The following is a 22,073-nucleotide window of genomic DNA, read 5'->3' as shown; positions in this document are numbered from 1 at the left end:
TAAAATTTTGAAAACAAAAGACATACAATTTTACACAGAAAAATAAAGTTTCAAAAACAAAATGCAAAGTACATCATTCAAAATGTCTATGTCTTTAGGGAGCGCATTTACTAATCTTGAACCCCTCGCTAATGGTGCCTAATAGGCTTGATACGAGGAAACGGTTTCGATCCAGAATAAATCATGGCTGCGACCACGTAGGTGTTACTTTGCATTATACGGTTGTTTTGTTATTGACAGTGAACCTATTGAACGATTGATTCACTATAAATAAGAAATTATATCAACAGCCATGTGAACTTTCTTATAAATATAAAGCTTAACTTCAAAATAGTATTCAAAATCATAAAATAATATAATATATTAACAGAAAAAATAATCAAATCAGATACATAATAGTTTGATATGACACGGTTTAACTAGGCTGTTATATTATTATTCATCATTAGTTTGAATGATTTTATCTTATTAAAATAGTTTCCTGGATTCAATAAATTAATAATTGTAAAATCATTTATTTAATTCTTTCTATGCCGCAATTAGTTAATTGATAGTAATTCACATAAGATTGGTGTAATTAGGGCGTCCAAAGATGCTTTGGGCACTTAACCGGTTTTAACATAACTTATCGGTATGGAGTCTGAAATAAAAGTTCTCTTTACATTCACTAGATACTATTATAGCTTGAATAGTCGATAGATATTTATTGTATTTGTGATATATTTCCATCTACAAGAGTCTATAAAGAGGATACTATCTAGAGATATAACAATATCTATGGGGGATATAGCAGATATTCTACAAAAACATCTTAAACTATCGATTTTATGATGTGAATATTGCCATTCATGTTACTACACCCTCGACAATATTATGAAAATACAGCTAGTTTACAATATCCAGTCTTATCTGCACTTAGTCTAGAGGTATCCCTTATTAATTTATATAAAAAAAATCTTTTGCTATAATATTTAACAATATAACATAATACGGTCAGTGATAAATTTACTAATTTATTTATGTATAATATCTAATATTATTTTAAAATATATAACATTGAAGTTTTGGTAAATATCAAAGAATTTAGGGGCTTCTAAGTAAAATTTTAAATAGCACTTATTCCCCGTTTGTCTGCTGCACCAATCGTGAAAGTCAATTTGAATCGTTTTCTGGAGTCAAAATAGTTAATACCTATTTAAGTGCACGAACCAGTCGACGTTAGTTGAAAGTTAGGTTGGCGATAACCGCACAATCTCAATTGTTATTATTAACCCAACTGTTACTGTGCAAAAAATAGGAATTATTCTTTTTTGACCGCGACTCCACCGAAACGATCCAAAATGACAATTCACGATTAATCCACGCTGACGATCGACCTCAGAGCTTGTCAGTGTAATTTGAACTTTAGAATAGACACTCTTCAACCACCGATATGGACTGATATGTAATAATAATCCGTGTTGAAGTTCATAAATGATGTCAGAATATTGTTAACTCTTTTATCCGAATCGCCTTACTTTGTCGTTGGCTTTAATTGAATTTAATATAATATTATTATCACGGCATATTTTATTGTCTTCGTAAAAAAAGTTTTCATGTTCTGTAAATATTCCAATACCTTTATAATAGACCTTTATGTTCTCTTAGCTGAGCTTGTATCAATTGTTAAATTAATTTTGTTTTTTAATATTATATTGTTTGATCTATATCTGGAATATGATTTACAATCATTAAAGTAACCTAAATGAAAAAAAATTACATAGCAGTAGAATTCAATTTTTTTTATATTAAAAACGTCATTGTCAATAAAACAAAATCCTATTGGAAATGAAATAATAATCTTACCTTAAATCGCCTTTTTGTAGGGTGACTTCTTCAAAGACAATCCGTATTCGCTCTTTTAACCTGAAATGAGAAAACAGCGCTTTGAATTTATCTCACAGACACAATACAAGATCACGTATATATTATTATTTACAAAATTAAAAAAAAAAACCGGGCTTGTAACCGATATAATTTTAACCAATTATAAACCGTGTAACCGTTTTTTATATAATAATAATAATACATACTATTTATAAATAAAATGATTAACTGTATAAATAATGCCTGATAAAGAAGATAATAATTTATACATATTATTTACGCATTGTAATTAGTAACATTTTATTTATTAAAAATAGCGGCATGATTTCACTTTGAAGTAACCTGAAATTATATATTTATATTCACAAGTCTCACACTACACCACATTAAATTTCGTCATATTTAGAACAGTTAAGTATTGAACAGCTAGATTTGATTAAGTACAAAATTAATTTAAATACCGGTTTATTTATATTACAAATTACACCGGTTTACTGGTTATTTAAAAATACAATATTATTGTCATTTTCCTGCCATATTGTAATCCTGTAATGTAATGCTCTGTATCAAAATAATACAAGTAAATTATTAACAACCGCGTTCATGAAATATTCGCAGACGCAATTGACTTGGGGTAAATATTTTCTTTACTTTAGTTATAATAATGGCTTTCTTCTTCAAAAGGCAAACCTTTGAAACTGCCACGAGAGGTAATTGAAAACGATATTAACGTATTTTAATTACAACCCTTAGTAAATTTGTTTGCCACAATATATTGCAACCCTAATACTTTTGATAAAGGAAAATGTTTCAAAATGATGTTATGTTATTTCGTGTAAGTGATTCAAAAGGAGCTTTCTAGGTTTATATTGAATTATTTTCTAGAATTTTAATTAATTTAATAAATAAACGTGTCCTCTAAAGTGTAAACATTCAAAGCTTCATTCTGTACAGTACAAATCAAGCATAGATTTTCTCAATTTCCCACAGTCAAAATCAGTCCAAAACCAGTAACTAATGAATGTCAGCGACCATTATTATGTGAAAACTCTGCCATTCTGGGTGGTATTGGCTTGTGTACCTCTGATAATTATCTTAGGAATCGATGGTATCAGTTGTTTATTCTACCAAGATGCAGAACCAACCTGCCACTTGTAATGCCAATTGGTAGGGCGATAGCTATGTTCAACCAAATTACTTCGGGTGTTGATATATTCCACTTGTGTGAGCGTGAGTTTAGGTGGACACTATTTTATAAATTCGGGTCTGCTTAGCTCATTTAGTGTACTTTCTTGTATCATTTGTTTTTGTATTTACACCTTTCTACTGTTTAATGCTGATCTATTTCTTTTTTATTTATGTTACGCTGAATGTGTGAAATTGCGTATTACATAAAATCGGCAAAATTTTGCCTATTTCATGAAATGCAAGCCCGTTGCCCTATTCATGAATTAGGCAAAATATCTGCCGAATGCATGAATTCGGCACTAACTTTTCTGCCTAGTTCATGCATTGGTCAAAATAGATGGTCGCGCTCCAGTGGTGTTTTTTGCAACTAATCAAACTCACCAAATGTGTCAAATGTCATTGATTATATACAAATATACCAATCAATAACTTCAATGACGTTCATATTCATTTAATATGATTTAATAGTATAATATATATTATGATAACGGAAGAATTTTATTAAAAAGATATTTTCGCGATTTGATTCGTGCTTGGGTATCGGGCAATGGTCGATTGTTTGTTTGCGATAGTATGATTTGATAGTTTGTTGACAGTTGTTAGCTAGCCTCAAAATGGACATTCATTTGAATTCAGAATTACAAAACCTAACCTAACCTAATAATAATAATATTATGTCCAATTATAACTAATAAAACCATCCGTATTAAGTTTACTTTTCTACTGTCATGTTGACAGTTTAAGAATTCCATACCCTGCCAAATTCAGGCACTCGGCAGATAAATTGCTTAATTCATGAATAATGCAAGCCCGTTGCCTTATTCATGAATTAGGCAAAATATTGCCGATTTCGTATAATACGCAATTTCACACATTCGAAGTAACATATTACATAATACTTACTGTTTTATTAATGTTTCTTTTCTTCTATATGTCATGTTGTGAACATTTTAAATTAATAATTTGTAATGTTCACTCTGTAAAAATAAATAAAATTTCAAAATTTGAATTTGAATATTTAGATGAAAAATCACAATATCTCGTATCGTATACCAGCGTCAAATATCTGCCAAAAATGGCGGCTACTTCTATTAGTTTTAACGGACTAAAAAATATTATTTCTATGGTAACCAGAATAACAACATAACATTGTTAGGTTTGGAATGTTGTAATTTGAACTGATTTTCATTTATTTATTTTATTTATTTATTCAGAAAAAGAGTATTACGGCATTACAGCGATTTGCCAATGCGCCATAATACATAATAAATACAAAATTATAAAAATATCCTAATTACAAATAACAACTAATATAACAAGAAAGTAGAAAAGACAGCATTTGTATATGTAAATATTAAAGAAACATGATAATATATACAATTATAAATTTAACCTATTTAACACGTCCTCAAACATTCATTCATGTATGCAGTTATATGAATCATGCCACACCTGATCGCCCAGTAGTCGCGCAAGCAAGCATACATCGGTCTGGTCTCGGCGACTGGTCTCGAGACCAGAGTCGCCCGGTGTGGCTCGGCTCTTATAGTCAAATTCGTAAGACACTGGCTTTTCATCATGGTTACATTCCTTTTTAGGTCTCAAAACTACATCTATGTGATTTTCTTTACGGCTTGGTGTCTATGTGATAATTTCACTAATACTACTATACTACTACTTCACTACCACTACATAATTAGAATTATTGTCTCAAAAATTAGACTGTTATAGTGATAGAAAAGATTGCGTTTTATGTAGAAAATGATTGAAGATATTACAGTATATCAAAAACTGCACTTTTCAAAATATAATAGAATTGTATGAGAATAACACTGACGGCGGTTTTATCTTTCTGGTAGTTTAGTATCTTTATTGTGGTATTGGTTTTTAGTTCGGTTTAAATTTATTTATCTCGTTGTACTCTAGCAGAGTTTGTGAAGTGACTATCTATAAAGCCATGGGACGCAGGATTGATCCAACGGCCGCGCAAATAAAATATGAGAAAAACAATCCACCAAAGGTGGTTTTAGTCAGGTATGTTCTGTAGTATCGGTGACTAGTTTGGTTAGAATATATTTATCTCGTAGTACTCACTGTATAAGAGTTTGTGGAGCGGTGGTCTATAAAACCATAGGAAGCAAAATCAATCCAATGGCTGCATAAATAAAATATGAGAATAATGATATACAGCGGTTTTGTCTTTCTGCTAGTATAGTCTGTTTACTGAAGTATCAGTGTTTAATTTGTTTTTTTTTTATCTCGTAATACCCACGGTGGCCGAGGGTATAGGGCAGCCATCTATAAAGCCATGGGACGCAGGATTGATCTAACAGCCGGACAAATAAAATATGTGAATAACAATCTATTCACGGCGGTTTTAGTGTGTCTGCAATTAAGTAGTATCGGTGTCTTATTCGTATAGTTATCTCGAAAGAACCGTTTTACGTGGGACACCTGTATCCAGCCACCGGTGTGTCGAGATGGCGCATTTACATATAAATTAACGTGACACTCGTGTGTCTCCGTCTGAACGCTCCAATTAATTTATGTGTTAATGTGGCATCTTCACGCACCAGTGGCTGGGACACATGTGTCCCGTGTGAAACGGCTCTAAGGCATAAAGCCCACCAAAAAAGCGCTCGACGCGCTCACTACTGAGTAGGCCCCCTCCCACCCGCGCATTACCCTTCACCTATGTAATAAGGGGCTCAAGCAGCACAAAATAATTATTATTATCAGCGTTTCTCATAAAAAAGCAATAAAAATATTAATAAATTTCTCGGGGCTTGTAATTAAAATCGGACACGCAATAACTAAACAAAGAGTTCGCTGTTCTTAAATAATGGCTTCTCGCCCGTCGCATCGACGACGCCTCGAAGAGCGTAATTTTGCTCGCCGTTTTCAATGAATGGATACGTTGTATGTTCGTTCATTCGTATCACCGAGAAGCCAAAAAACGATGACTCATGGGGCGGGCGCGCATAATGCGTCGTCAAATCTAGTGGGCGCTGGCGTATTTGATTACGTTGTATTTTCGTTGATTTACGCGCCACTTGTGAAATTTTGCGCGAGAGCCACACTTGCTGCGTTAAGTGGGTTTTACGCCTAACACTTACGGTAGCCGAGGTTGTAGAGTAGTCGTCTATAAAGCCATGGCACGTAGAATTGATCCGATGGCTGGGAAAATAGAAAGTGTATGTCTTTTTTAGGTTTATCAATACAATATTGAAGATGAAACAAAATTCAACTCCAATTCTCGTATATTATAATATAGTTATATTATATACGTATATATTTATATTATATATTTTGTATTTCATTTGGCAATCGGAGTGAGTAGGTATGTTGGTACACTTACTTACCGGTTGAATAGAGGGTCAGCCGAATTGGAAGAATCATAGAGGGAGGGTCCCATTATTCCATCCTGGCACAGAGGGAGTTATTGAATAGATATTTTGGCTTTCAGCGGTAGACTTCTTTTTATTAATAATAAAAATATTATCAAAAGAAAACGTCCTTCTTTGATGTTCGATTTTGATTAATTTTAATGACTGCTCAGGTAAAATCAGAAATAACTCGAACCTATTTCGTTCGAATCTATTGAGTATTTTTTTACTTACGTATTTGAAAAATTATAATAATTATAATTAACTACCTACGTATAAGTTAAATCATTAAATAATTCCAAAAGTTATCGACTTTATCAGTCATAAACTTTTAATAATAATAATTAAACATTTTTTCCATTTTTTATACAAGAAGAACTCAACATTTTCTTAATCTTGACAATATACCAGCGCACCTATTCTATACACAATACTGCTTTCGGCCGCTTCGGCAGCTATCTAGGGTAGATTTTTATCGAAATATTATCACTTATTGTAACAATTACAATAAGTAAGTTGTAATTTTATTGTTACAATAAGTGCTATGTTTAAACAGCACATCTTTTGGTTGTGGTAAATTTTAGAGTGAGATAGAGAGTTTTGACTGTTTAGACGGCTAACTTACTATAATTATTGTTTCAATAAGTGCTAATACTTTGATACTAGCCTACCCTATATAGCTGCCGTAGCGGCCGAAAGTAGTCTGGTCTATAGAATAAATGCGTAGATGTGTTAATTTTTACAACTTAACAGACTTACCTCCTTCTACATCCTACCATACTCAATAACATACACTATAATGATATAAAATTTTTGGGGATTAAGCCAAAACTGATTAGTGGTGGTCTTAAAGCTAGGAGTTGGTTAAATATAATATTTTATAGTACTATCTGCACGAATTTGATAAGTAGTTGAGTATGATAATAACATTAATTTGCCTGAATGTTCTGCCAGTGAGCCATTTCCGATAAGGTCAAATCAGTGCTTGACATTATGGAGGGTACGATAGTTATGTGGGTGCTACACGGATCTTCAGACAGAGTGTACCTTTAAGTTAGCATCCTAAGTTTGTTTTAATACCCTACCATCCAGCATGACTTGGCAGGAAACCATTAATTTAAAACTACAATGTATTTTGCAACATAATATTGTTAAAATTACAAAACAAGCAATTTATCTGAGTCAGTCAAATTTCAACAAAAAGATAATTTAGCAAAATAATATAATAATTTAATGAATCAATAATATCGCAAATTAAGAAATAATGCTATGTAAATTTGCCTTGATAATCCCTTACCTCAGTTACATTATGTTGTATTATCACTTGATGTTCTCTACTGTGATGATGTGACTCTCGTTTCAGACGTCATACTGTTAATATAATATGTTATGTTATATACTTGATTATACAATTATCTAATAAATGAATCTAATAAAGTATTTTAATGAGATAAAATCCTTAATTACAAATTTTGAACTAATTATAGCAGCCTGGTTAAACCGAGCTATAATACTGGAGACTGCTTAATATTCTGATGAAGTATTTTTAACCAGTCAAAAACTAAGTATATGGTCAGCACACGCGATCAGGTACCGCTGCAGAATATAGACATAGGACAGCATGCATATGAAGGGGTGGACAAGTTCACGTATCTCGGATCCAGCCTAAATACCCAAAATAAGACAGCAGGGGAGATAAAAATCCGCCTTATCTCCGGGAATAAATGCTGGCATGCCTGCAAGTGCAAGGTGGGGTCGAAAATTCTAGGCCGAAGAAGTAAACTTCTAATTTATAAAACAATTAATTATAAGGCCAGTGGTCACTCATGGCTGTGAGACTTGGTGCTTAACTCAAAACGAGGAAAAAAAATTAGCTGTCTTCGAGCGTAAAATAGTCCGAAAAATCTTTGGACCCACGTTGGAAAATGGGAACTACAGAATAAAAATGAACCACGAGTTGGAAGAGCTGATTGAACAGCAAACAATCATAAGATACTGTAAGTCCCAAAGACAACGATGGGCAGGACATGTGAAGAGAATGCCTGAAGTTAGAGCGCCAAGGATCATGACGAAGTGGCTACCCCAACGGAAGAGACCCAGAGGCCGTCCAAGAAGGAGATGGGCTGACGCCGTAGAAGTAGACTGGCTTCATATAGGAGGACCCGGTAACTGGAGAAGTGTGGCGAGAGACAGGAGTGAGTGGAGAGCGGTTGTGGAGGAAGCCAAATCCCACCCTGGGATGTAGCGCCATGGAAGAAGAAGAAGAAGAAGTATTTTTAAAAGGCAAGACAACGCGGATGATACAAATGGATGTCAATGATACTAATAATTAATAATAACCATTAATTAGGTCAAGCTCACTCGATAACCACATATTGATATGATAGGTTGCAGTAACTTGTAGATGAGCACTGTAATATTAAGCGCTGAACTCAAGTCAGGAGTGTCTGGGGATAGGGAATTCACCCAGTTGTCTACGGTTGAATCACTGGGAAGCTATAATTAGTAGGCTGAGTGGAAATCAGTGGAAATGCCTAAATTTTTTAAACTACTCCCCTCTCCTCCCGCCGCCTTAAAAATTGATAATAAACTATTTTGGATATTTTTTTGAAATGCATCCCCTCTCATATAATTTTTTTGTGTGCGCGCATGTGCTTTATGGATCTTTTGAGTGTTACGAGAACGCGTAGACGACTCAGATGCGCCAAGTTGTAATATTCTATTTTAATTGATCAATATGACGCTATGTACATATTAAACTTGAGGTACACCCACGTGCACCTCTTTGAACGCTGAAACATTATTGCTTCCAAGTCCACCAGAGCGTGATATTCATATATTCTTAATGTTCTACGAACAACTAAGTAAGTACCTACGCGAGATGCATTTCTCGAGCCGGAATGCAAACGCAATTAGACGTGCAAGAAACTCGAGTGCCTTATTGTTATGACTGGTAGCGAAGTGTTGACTCAGTTAATTAACTAATACTCCACTAATCAGTTTAAAGTGTACGGTTTGCTAATGAGAAGCTTAGCGGACCTCACTTGACTTGCTTTGCCAACGTCATTATAGGGAAGTTATCCACGTTTACACTAATCGTTCGTACCTGCTGTTAAGTTTTGCAAATTCCTGTAACAACTTCACTATTTTATAAGTATTACAGTATATAAGAAGAATTTATTAAGAGTATAAACAAAAAGCAATAATCAGAACAATGCCAAGAATAATTATTTTTTTATTACAGGTTTAACCAGGCTGTTATAATTATCCAAAATTAGTAATTAACGATTTTATCTTACACATTGACTGCTGACTAGATAATTACTTTTTAATCACCACATTTAAATAGCATGATAATTATATCGAATGGCCACCTCGTCGTAACGCGCTAGGCGAGTCTTTAGCGTCCAATGTTGTATTTTATTGCATTCAATTAATACATTGGACGCTGAAGACGCACCTGGCGCGTAATGACCAGGCGGCCGATCGATGTAATTAACGTGCATTTCAAAGGTGGTAATTATAAAGTCATTATCTAGTCAGCAGTGAATGATTTAATTGACAATTGTAAAATAAGGTATTTAACATAAATTATCGCTATGGAGTCTGAAGCAAGAGTCCAGTTTACATTCACTTAATTATTTATTTATATAGTTTGAATACTGGATAGAGATTGATTGTACTTACGATATGTTAAAACGGACAAGGATCAATCAAGGGGGAATATCTAGAGATATAAGTAAAATAATTCTTATAGAGGATACAGAATAATATGTTCCACAAAAACATCATAAACTATTGATTTTATGATATGAATATTACCATCCATATTACTACATCCTCTAAAATATTGTGGGAAGTCTAAGTCAAGTATTATTATCTGTACATGAAAAAGTATCCCTTATTTTTATTTATATAAAAACAACCCTTGGTATAATATTTATTTTAACAATATAACGTATTTCTGTGGGAAATTGGTCTATCATAAATTTACGCATTGATTCATGTATTTATAATCTAATAATATTTTATAAAAAAAAACCTAACCTAACCTTAGCACCTAATCTAACCTAACCTGATCTAACCTAATCTTACCTAATCTAACCTAACCGAATCGATGAACTCTGGACTGAACGGTAGAACAGTAGAGAGCTAGATACTTTTTTCTAGCTCATATTGGTAATAATTTATAAAAATACTTAAATATTATTTATATTATTAATACAAAAACATCATTTAAAAACACATTTTTGGAAATTATACCAATAAAAAATACATTAGATCTGCTCAATAACATTTCACAAAAATGGAAAGTGCCATCATCGTTTCTAGTGCCCTCGTACGTTTATATTTTTTAAATTGTCTTAAAATAAAAAAAAATCACATAATATTATTATGGTACGAGGGTGGGTCAATAATTCCTTAGAAAAAAGCATTAAAACAGTTTTTATTTTTGTATTTTTTTTTATTTCTCAACATAATCTCCTTGGAGCTCAATACACTTGGTTAGACGTTTCTCAATATTTTTTAAACCGTCAGAAAAATAAGTTTTCGGAAGGTCCTCAAAATAAGCATTTGACCGATCGATGACTTCTTCATTTGAAAAAAAACGTTGTCCACTTAGCCATTTTTTTAAGTTTGGGAAAAGGAAAAAGTCACTGGGGGCTAAATCTGGCGAATACGGTGGGTGGTCGACCAATTCGAACTTCAATTCTTCAATTTTAGCCATTGATCGTAAACATGTGTGAACACGGGCATTGTCCTGATGAAAGAGGATTTTTTTCCTGTTTAAATGAGGCCGTTTTTCTTCAATTTTGTTTTTTAGCTGGTCCAATAAAGATGCATAATAATCCCCTGTTATTTTTTTTCCTTTTTCCAAATAGTCAACGAAAATAATTTCACGTGCATCCCAAAATACAGTAGCCATAACCTTACCAGCTGATTTTACGGTTTTCGCCTTCTTTGGACATGGTTTGCCTTCGCAATCCACTGCTTTGACTGTTCTTTCGTCTCGGGAGTATAGTGGTGTATCCATGTTTCATCTACAGTCACAAAGCGACGAAAAAATTCATCCGGATTGCGTTGCATGAGCGACAACAGGGCTTTAGAGGCCACCACCCTATTGCGTTTATTGTCGACTGTGAGCAAACGCGGCACCCATCTTGCAGAAATTTTTTTCATGCCCAATTTGTCATGTAAAATAGAAATGACGCTACCTTTTGAGATCCCTGTAACCTCAATTATCTCACTCAACTTTAATCTTCGGTCACTTAACACCATATCGTGGATTTTATTGATCATTTCTGGTGTAGTCACCTCTACAGGACGTCCTGAGCGTGGTTCATCCTTTGTTGATGTACGACCACGTTTAAATTCATTTAACCAGTTGTAAATAGTTGCAAGTGAAGGAGCAGATATGCCGTGAACTAAATCCAACTCATTTTTTATTTCCTTTGCTGTTAACCCTTTTATATTAAAATGTTTAATAACAGCTCTAAACTCAATTTTCTCCATTTTCCATTTTTCCATTTTCCACAAGCAATTTTTTTTTAAATGAACGAGAAACACACAACAACCCGACCAATCTGATTGAAACTTCGCAGCATACTGAATCGGTAGTGCCGCTGCATGAAAACAAGCCGCTTACAGTACTAGTCGCGCCACCTGTCGGCTTTTCTAAGGACTTATTGACCCACCCTCGTATATTTGCAGTTTAAACTTTGATTTAACGTTTTAAACATAATCGAAAGGTCAGCTGTTTTTAACTTAAATTTAACGTAGATAAATTAGTTGGAATATTAAATTTAAAGTTAATACAATGTTTACGTTGACATCTCGTTACCTTACCTTGAAAAGGTTCTAACTTTCTAACGTTTTGACCTAAAATGAATTTTTGATGTGAAAAGATTTTATTAGCCATATTCTATCATATACGTTCATTTCAGAGTCATATATTGTCAAATATGGGAATTAGCAGTATGCCGGAGTTCTATCTACATGTCTTTTTTTATTGAAAATATCACCATTCCAAATTTCAAACGCTCATAGCTCAAAACATGGTCAAGTGCAATTAGAACCTTTTCAAAGTAAGATAATGAATCCTTTCAATGCTTTGGATGTAAACATTATAATAGGGGGACCATAATGTATAAATTTGCACAAAACATATTGTAGGTATATGAAAAGAGTCTAATAAATGCTACGATGTTTTAAAACTCACTAAAGCAGTGAGAACATCATACTATAGCAACTATTTTTCATTAAATAATGCGAATGATTACTAAATGTCAAACATAATATGCTTAATTTATTTTGTTTGTCTATTATTGACTTAAAATTCATATTTATTTTTTTAATGGAACTGCATGGATGATTTGTGTACATTTAAAACTTTTTTTTTTGGAAAATGTTAACATATAAATAAGTTTTCAAGTGATAAATAATTTAGTATACAATAAGATTTTAAATGCATTGAAATTAAAATCGTTTAAAAAATATATATATTTTCATAGATCAATATTATTATTATTATTCTGATATAGAATTATAGCTCAATTAAGTAATGAATAACGAGAGTTATGAACCTTACGATTGTATAAATAAATAAATGGTTCTAGCATAGAAAATACAGTCGGTATATTACATATACGTAAAATATATCTTCATATAAAGCAATGTTCGAATATTCACAATACCCCCCGAATGCAAGTTTCAAGCCAGTTTGATTGACGCGTGCATACAAAATTCATTCCAGTATGCCATGTATCGACACATACCTATTCGTATTAGTATGCAAAATATGGAGTGATTCAAAATAAACATGCAAGTTTTTACAAAAATATCGATTTTGACTAGCATTATACCTAGTAAGTACGCTTTTTAATAAATATTACTGGCCAACACTTACGATGATTTAAAAAAAAATTTTTTCCCACATCTAAATTCTATAACAATAATATCCTAAACGCGTGACACTGAACCAATTGATTATTAATGTAAATAAAAAAGTGTTTTATCTACAGTCAACGCGAAAAGTACTCGAGCTTACAAGTAGTCAACGCAATAATTAATAACAACACAAACATAAACAAATACACCCTCCTCCACCCGCCGTGCCTGTACAGCCGCCTTCCACAGCGCTGTATTGCGACATAATGAATATTTAATTGCTCATATTTCGTCCCGAATGGAGCCGCACCGTACCGATCATTTGCAACCATGCACCTCGGTGCTTTAGACTGACTCTAGAAAGAAAGTGAGAAAGTTAGGTCCAGCTCTACTGCTGCCGGCGTGATGCGCCCTGTGTACCAGCGTACACAAGATTTTAGTCTGATTATATGGAGGAGTCGGGATTATCCCGCTCCCTATACGACGCTGCAAATTTTTCAAATGCCGAAAAATTGGCCTCTGTTGCAATCAGGTCCGCGTGGCCAATTGGGCCCGTCTGAACCAAATCAACCGCCTTGCAACATACTCAGTTTAAATTGAGCGTATAATAGAGCGTATAAAGATTTTTTTACGCCTAAGAATACCTCAGGAGCAGTTACCTAAAACTGAGATTACCATATTTGGACACCACGCGGCGCCTCCAGGAATCCATGTCGCTCGCCAATCTTCTTGTTTCGTTACAGGTCAAACCAGCATTCCATAGTTCCAACGTATACACTCTGTAGATTGTATTTAGCGGCTTTCCAGGACGCCGGAATCCGGTCGGCTTGAAAAACAGGCAAGCCAGGTTGAAGTTCTCTTCTGGCATCCGCAGCACGTGGCCAAGCCAGGTCCAACGTCGCCTCTTCACTTTCAGCATGATGAGAGGCTGCTTGGTGCGTTCTCTTATCTCCTTGTTGATCCACATATTATGTAGGTTGATCCAAAAATAAACAAAGATTTTCGAAGAGAATCTTTAACTTGTTCAATTTTTTCTGAATTAAGAGTGTTTTAAAATTTGCAGATTTCATCTCGACGGTGCAATTTAAGGGTAGATTACAAAAACAACATATCTGTTAGATTTTTTCATATTTGAAATTTATGAGTCATTTCGTTTTTTTAAATAATAATTCTCTCAATTACTGTTATTTAAAAAACAGCACATAACACTGGTTAAAAGGTGTTAAAGTTTCTACGAATTTCGAGCTTCTACGAATACACCATAATAATTAAGTCAAATGAAAGCAGTGTCTTTTGCATATTTATTATGAACTTCAAAAGTTCATAATGATTATTATTTCTCATTGAAAAATAACCACACATTGTGTAGTATCAAATTAAAAAATAACCATACTTCACAAGGAATAGATTATATAAAGTTTTTTGCTCTCCTGTAAAATTGTTCAGTTCTGACATAATATGTTGTTTTTGTAATCCACCCTTCAATTCATGTACCTTTATCAAAATTTTATTTTTTAAAAGGGCGTTAAGAAATAGAAAAAAGTAGACTTTTCAGAAATACGATTAAAGCTCGCGGGCCCCACAGAAATACTTGGTGGGCCGTAGTTTGTCCAGGCCTGCTCTAAATGATTGACTAGAAAGACGTATTCACCATTTTAATATAATAATATATTATGTATACAGTATTTCTATGATAAAATTCATATCGGTGGTAATTAAAATAATACCAATAAATGTTATTTATGGATACTAGATACAAAACTCAGTTATAAATATTTCCACAAATATCCGAGGATAAAGTGGCTTATAACTGACACCATTATTTATTGTATATAATAAAAATATGATCAAACTGCCGTTCGGGTTGAGCATCCCCAGTAATAAAAAAAGCCATTAACTATTGATGTACAAAGTCGCGAGCTTGGGTAAGTAATTATTTTTATGCAAATACTCAGCTGTAAGCCGCTCCCGGGGGAAAGCCGAGGGAGGGCTTCACACAAAGGCCTTTGCCCTCTCATAGCGTTATCTCTGTGAGGAAAATGCCGAAAGACTATTATCTTCAACCGAATATTGGGGAAGTTCTAGCTGTATTTTTCTTTGTTTTATTGTAATTAATATAGCATACAGCGTTCTTTATGTCTACTTTTGGACCTGTTCTACATCTTGGGTACAATTTGGATGATACGATTTGTTCAATGATGGTTTTTTTGTAAGTATATTAAAATTAATATGGTATAGATAATCGCTACACATATCTCAATTACCTTCATGGTCGCAGCCATGACGTATTCTGGATCAAAACTAGTTTCCTGTGTAAGGCTTATCAGACTCCATCAGCAAGGTGCGAGATTAGCAGAATATTTTTGAAATTTTATTTAATTTTTAACATTTTTATTCTAATCTAAGGATAGTATTTGTTATGAACTAGAACCGTAATAAATTCACTAATACAAGTAAGTAATAAAAAAAGGTGAGAATTAAATTCTACCAGAAAGTATCTATTCTAATATAAAGTATAGTAAAGTAAAATGAAATTATCGGCTTAAAATAACTAAATATTATGCATAAGTTATCGATTGTAATTATTATAAATATCTAATAAATACTACGGTAATCGTAATCCACCTCATTTGAACTGTAGAAAAAATCGACTATTAATCTGCAATGCACGATGTAGACGTATTATACCACTCACTGATTCTACTAGTATGACAAAGAAAGTACAATACGCCTTTTTGACCATAGCAAGAACCTCGGTTTCAATTTTAGTTTCACTTAGTATTCCATTAAATTAATTCATGTAACCCATGGAGTAGTTTTACAGTAAATTAACAATATGTACAAAATGTATTCTTTGTTCAAACGTCTAATGCTTTAATATCAAATTACCTACTATTGCCACCATAGTAGTGCTTCAGTGAGATTTACTACCAAATTCATTATTTTGGTTAGAGTGATCATTTGAATCAAACAAGCCAAGTTTGATTTCAAATAAAGCTCAAAATATGGCCAACAGTGGTGGAGGTTATTCAGCCGCTAGCTGTCAAAATAATGACCATCTCGATCGCGCTTACCTTCTATGATTTTCAAAATATAACTAGATAACCAATTTTACCGCGGGGAGTTGATTCCCGTGTTTTCTATTCGTCCACGTATTCTTTAACTCTATCAAAAAAATATTCGTAATATTTAACCTTCCCTTCACGAAACGAATACATTCCGTCCGTTCCAATGATGTAACCTTGGGTTAACATACAGGATCGATAATATTACAGTAGATAAAAATAAAAGCTTATGTTTTCAAGATAAATAAGGGTTATAAGATTTCATCATCACTTTTTATTATTTGTTTTATCTGTTAAATGATTGAAAAGTCATCAAAATGTAATAAAAATCATACGAGTATTTATATACATTCTTACAGCCTATAAGTCATAATATTATCTTAATCTTATGCCTTTTTTTCATATCTCTTTCTCATGATTGAGTATGTTTGTTAGTTAAATATAATTAAACCGGAGTTGGTGACAAAGTCGTTATACTTACGTATTATAATATATTTTACGATTAACTTTAACCTTCCTTTTACTAAACTAATAATTTCCGTCTGTTCCAGTAATGTCACATTCAGTTACCGTAAGAGATTGACACAAGTCTTGATCTCACTTACCTTAATATATCTTTCTCAAAATTTAGTATGTCTCTCTTTGATGCATGTACTTTAAAATATATGTCTTTTATTCATAATAGAATATGATGCTCTGTTTGCAATGGGAATTTATAATTTATGACGGGTAAATTAAATCTGACGGATATCTGAGGTGTCCACAATATTATCGGGAAACAACGTTTTTATGTTTCTAGCTTCAATTATTTGTTTTAACGTGAGATTTTCTTTCCCATTGTATTCTATGTCAAAATTAGAACCAAATGGCAAATTGTTTCAGCCGATAAACTCTTAAATGTAATAAATATAGGCAAAATAAAATTGGACTTAGCGCTACTTGTACTTCACTTTTTAATTTATCCCGCATAAGGCACATATTTTCGTGGCACTCTCATAAGTTTACCAAATGCTACAGCATGGGAGACGCCCTTTTCAATATTGAACGTTCCCTTATTGGTTGACTTAAACACGCGCGAAATCAACCAAGATTAAATAATATGAAATACGGACTTGGCGCTTTTTGTAATAAATCAAGACTTAAAATATTTTTTTTCATAGGGTTATGTCGCGTTTTGGAATTTATAGATCAATACATATTGTGTAAAATTATACGAAGAATACGTGCGTATTTTTTTCTAGATTTTGGCCAAATGTGGACTTATCGCTTTTTGGAATTAGACACCTCATCTATCGTATATTATATTACGTAGGTATATCGATTTTTAAATTATTTTAATTAGATGTTCTATTGGTAATTCTGGAAATAGCCGAAATATTAAGTAGACAAAGTGCATATTGATTAAAATATTTGCAGTTTAATGGGCTAAGTAACAGGTGACCTTACAGTAACGATAGTATTAACAACATAAATCCCTTTTTGTATGAATAAAAAAAAATCTTGTGATTACATAGTAAATTCAGTTTTTAAATATACCTAATAATGTCTAAACATACACTAATGCTAGACTTTCTGCCACCCCTACTAAAATAACTTCAAATCCTTACAAAGGTTATAATATTACATATATGAAAAGAAGGACAAAAAAGATTTCACGCAGTAATAAAGTGATTTATACCGAAAATAGTTAAACATAATTACACTAGTACGCTTCAAGTATTTCACAAAGAAGTGTAATTTACACAAAAACCTCTTATAAGTTAGGCAAAATCGCGTACCTATTACGAGTAAGTAATCAAATTAAACTGTTGTTTGTATTCCAAGTTAGGCGAATAAATTGAAAGAAATAACAACGCAGAGATAACTTACTACAGAGAAATCGAGGGATTGTTTTCCAAAGTGGGAACAAAGTTTTTTTCTGCCTCCCGCTGAAAAGTTTCCCTAACACGTAATCATATCTTAATTGGATGTAATTGATATTGCCAATTGATTGTTTGTTTGTTTCAGATCAAATTACTTAAAGTTCTACTTTACTATACAAAAACTTGAGCAAGGGCATGATTTATCTGATATAGAATATTATTATATATTATAGCAAGAGGAAGACTCCTTACTAAGCAATTATTTAGAGCAGATATTCTCAAACTTATTTGGCCCACTGCCCCTTTTTACTTTATACAATATCAAAAAGATGCAGTGACAAATTTGAATTATTTTATTTAATATATTTTTTTTATCAAACAGTGAAAATAAGATGCCTTTTTATTTATTTATTTAGGTCAAACGAAAGGATCAAACACAGAAGAATAAGTACAAAATGAAATATAATAATATATTTTATTATATAACCTGATAAATATTGCATAACTAAAATAAATGATGACTTGATGGTTACATTATGTAGTTATTTTAACATAAATAACTTTAAAACACCTCAGATATTATATACCTATTAGAAAAAAATCACATTTGAAAAAAATACGACGCCTGACGGGTTTGAACCCGTATATCCACTGGTATTGCGTTAATATGCTTTAACCAATTTAAGCTACCTGCTAATTTTTTTGATTATGTCTGATCCTCGTAAGAATATATGAGCCTCCACAGAGTGGAAATTTATATTAACAGATTTTGTTTTTACGAGAAATGGATGTTGGCCACTTGCTCAACCTATTAGGTCTGTTCTCTGACTCCAAACACAAATTGAAAAGCAATAGTTATGACTGACGTTTAAGCTGCGCGGCCATCGTCGGTGGGGCGGGTTAAGCATCGGTCAATAAATATATTGTTTTTCAATTTTCGTATGAGTCAGAGTATGGACCTAATAGTTTAATTAGGTTGAGCAAGTGACTAACATCCATTTCTCGTAAAAACAATAATCTGTTAATACAAACCTACACTCTGTGGAGGCCTATATTATGATCTTATTAGGATCAGACATATAAAAGAAAAAAATGACACATATAACGAATACTTTATATTGATAGGATCATTATAGGTACCTAGAAACATAGCAGTGATGTACAATAATTATTGGAAGGTACTAATAAGTAACCTCACGATGGCCAAGCGGCTTAAGCATTGGCCTTTAACTCGTGGGTCCCAGTTTCGAATCCTGGATCTGGCAAATACACATATTGTTTTTTTAATTTGTATTTGAGTCAGAGTATGGACCTAATAGGTTGAGCAAGTGGCTAACATCCGTTTTTTAAAAACAAAAATTTGTTAATACAAACCGCCACAACGTAGATGCTCATAATAATCTTTTTAAAATCGGATATGGTCAATAAAAAAGTGGTCGTTTAGTGCCTTTTCGGTACAACTGCATAGCGGCATTAGTTCAATGGTTGTCCACTCACCGAGTGACATGTCCAGCCCTTTGCCATTTAATCTATCACATCGCGTACTCTTTTCTTTTTTTATTCGCGTACCCATCCTTGATGGCCGCGCGGCTTAAGCATCGTCCTATAACGTCGTGGGTCCCAGGTTCCTACTTGATTACGATAATTTAAGCTAGTTTGTCTAACATTAAATTCTTATCAAATTGCGTTATTATGTTCAATAATATATGGAATATTGCATACTCAAATCTTGTGAATTATTCGTTGAATAAAAAAAAAGGTTTTTATATTTTTTTATTAAAATCAACCCATAGTACTTACTTAATATTTGCATTAAATACAGAAAATTATTAAGGCAAAGCAAAATTACGAAACCATTAAAATTATATACTATTTATTAATGTTTGGCTCTATTTTTGTCGCCTGCATTCTAAAATCATAATAATTAGTTATTTCAGGTTGGTTTCATTAATTTAATTAATTAATTAATAGATTTGCAACCGCGCTGAGCCCATGTTCTGCTAAAATATATTATTATAATGAAGGAAATACAATAAAAATGTACTTTTGTTGGCCAACACGAGTGCATAAATTAGAAAAAACATAAGGATATGTAACATTGGTGTAGGTACAGTTTTTCAGCTTCTTCTGATTTTTATTTGCTTCCACCACCCATTTATTTATATTTAACGCCCCCAATTGCTTTAAAGGCTACTACCACCGCCTTAAATTGCTCCAGTGCCCTCTAGGGGGCGTTATCGCTTACTTTAGAAAACACTGATTTAGAGCAAACCATACCAAATATTTCAATAAAAATATGTTTTACGTTTCATTACCACACTAAAAGACTAGTTGAGACATTCATAAATAATATAATTTAAAAGTTGTCGCAATATCCACCCACAGTATTGATTTTCTGCATCGAATATTTAACATTACTCTGTAAATACTCACTGTAAAAATCAGTACATAAATTTTACATCTTAGCATGTACTGATAAATTATCGAAGCAGATCACCAAATTATACTACAGTTTACGGGAATGGAACAACTGGGCGCCGCACTATCGAGTGAAATAAATAGACGTTCGTTATACAGAAAGAAGATGAGGAATTTTAATCAGTTTCTATCTACTACTTAGTAGTTTTAATTTATTTCGCTCTACACAAAATATTTTTTATGGCGGATTGAGAATTATCATGCCGGAGGCTTTATGATATAAAAATAAAAGAACCCTCTTCTAATTGGAACTTAAACGCGCTTAAATGTACAATTGAATTATAACTTCCGTGTGCATATTTAAATTCTCACTAAATATTAGGTAAATAATAAAATAATTTTAATATAAATAACAATAACAATACAAAATAATAATACAGGCATATTTTAAAAATATTTATAATTCACGAACGTTTATTTATTTTCGAATTTTATTTAATTGCGTGGCGCCCAGTTGTCCTGGCGCACAATCGTCTTAGACCCAAATTGACGGTTTTCTTAATTAACTATCAACTTTTAATTAATTATTAACAGCTTTACATCCAAACGTACATTTCCCTGGTGGTGTTTTGGTGAAGCCATTAACTTTAATATAAAAAAATGATTTAAAACACTTTGTCCTCAAAATTCACCTAGTATTATTGTGTTTAAATAATCATCTTCGTACTACTTAGGTATTTTCGGTGTTTTCCCAACAGCGAAAATCTTTGCAAATTCAAAAAGGCTAAAGACTAAGAACGCTTCATTATTTCCAGATGAAATTCGTTGTTTGTATTTGCGATCGGACCACAAAGCACCTCGAAACGTATTTGGAAAAAGAGAAAAGGCCCAAACACAACTCTCTGTTTGCGCAATTTGGATTGGGATTTGCGAAAGAAATGAAACGAAAATAATGCTAGAGACGCTGATAAAAAAAGTCATTTGTCAAATTGAAATTCTTCGGCATGAAATGTATTTCACTTGGCACCGCCGTCAAAGAGATGTTTGCTATTGCTCTGGTGAATTATTTTCCAATTTCTTTTTTAATAATATTAATAAACTAGTAGTATCACCCGGCAGAATGGTTTAATATTTGAAAATAAAAAAATCTAAATTTAATACATATAGTGTAAAGGATTGAATTAAAAAAAAATAAAAAATATAATATTAGTCATTTTTATTTTTACATATTAATATAGTATATTTTTGTACATGTATTGCATTTAAATATCTTACAAAGAAGTACATATTCAATTTATTATTTTAAGGCTTTTCGATACACAATATTCGTGGCTTTTCCATTTGGTGCCAAAATCAATAGATTTTTACTACCCCCACTCTTTACGCTACATACAATTGTC

General features: G+C 32.6%; 1 protein-coding gene across 1 annotated transcript in view; it reads right to left on the bottom strand.

The window, feature by feature from the left end:
* Positions 1-22,073, bottom strand: part of Sol1 (CUB domain-containing protein Sol1) — a 1,020,319-nt gene that overhangs the window by 558,504 nt on the left and 439,742 nt on the right. The window contains exon 6 of the mRNA XM_085945617.1: positions 1,846-1,905. Within this exon, the coding sequence (XP_085801743.1) occupies positions 1,846-1,905 (60 nt within the window). The remainder of the gene's footprint in view (positions 1-1,845; positions 1,906-22,073) is intronic.

Source organism: Rhyacophila brunnea, unplaced genomic scaffold (assembly GCF_057557595.1).
Source record: "Rhyacophila brunnea isolate RB1 unplaced genomic scaffold, BYU_Rbru_1.0 scaffold_18, whole genome shotgun sequence".
Taxonomy (NCBI): domain Eukaryota; kingdom Metazoa; phylum Arthropoda; class Insecta; order Trichoptera; family Rhyacophilidae; genus Rhyacophila; species Rhyacophila brunnea.
Note: the sequence above shows the minus strand (reverse complement) of the source record. Positions and strands in the feature narration are given on the sequence as shown.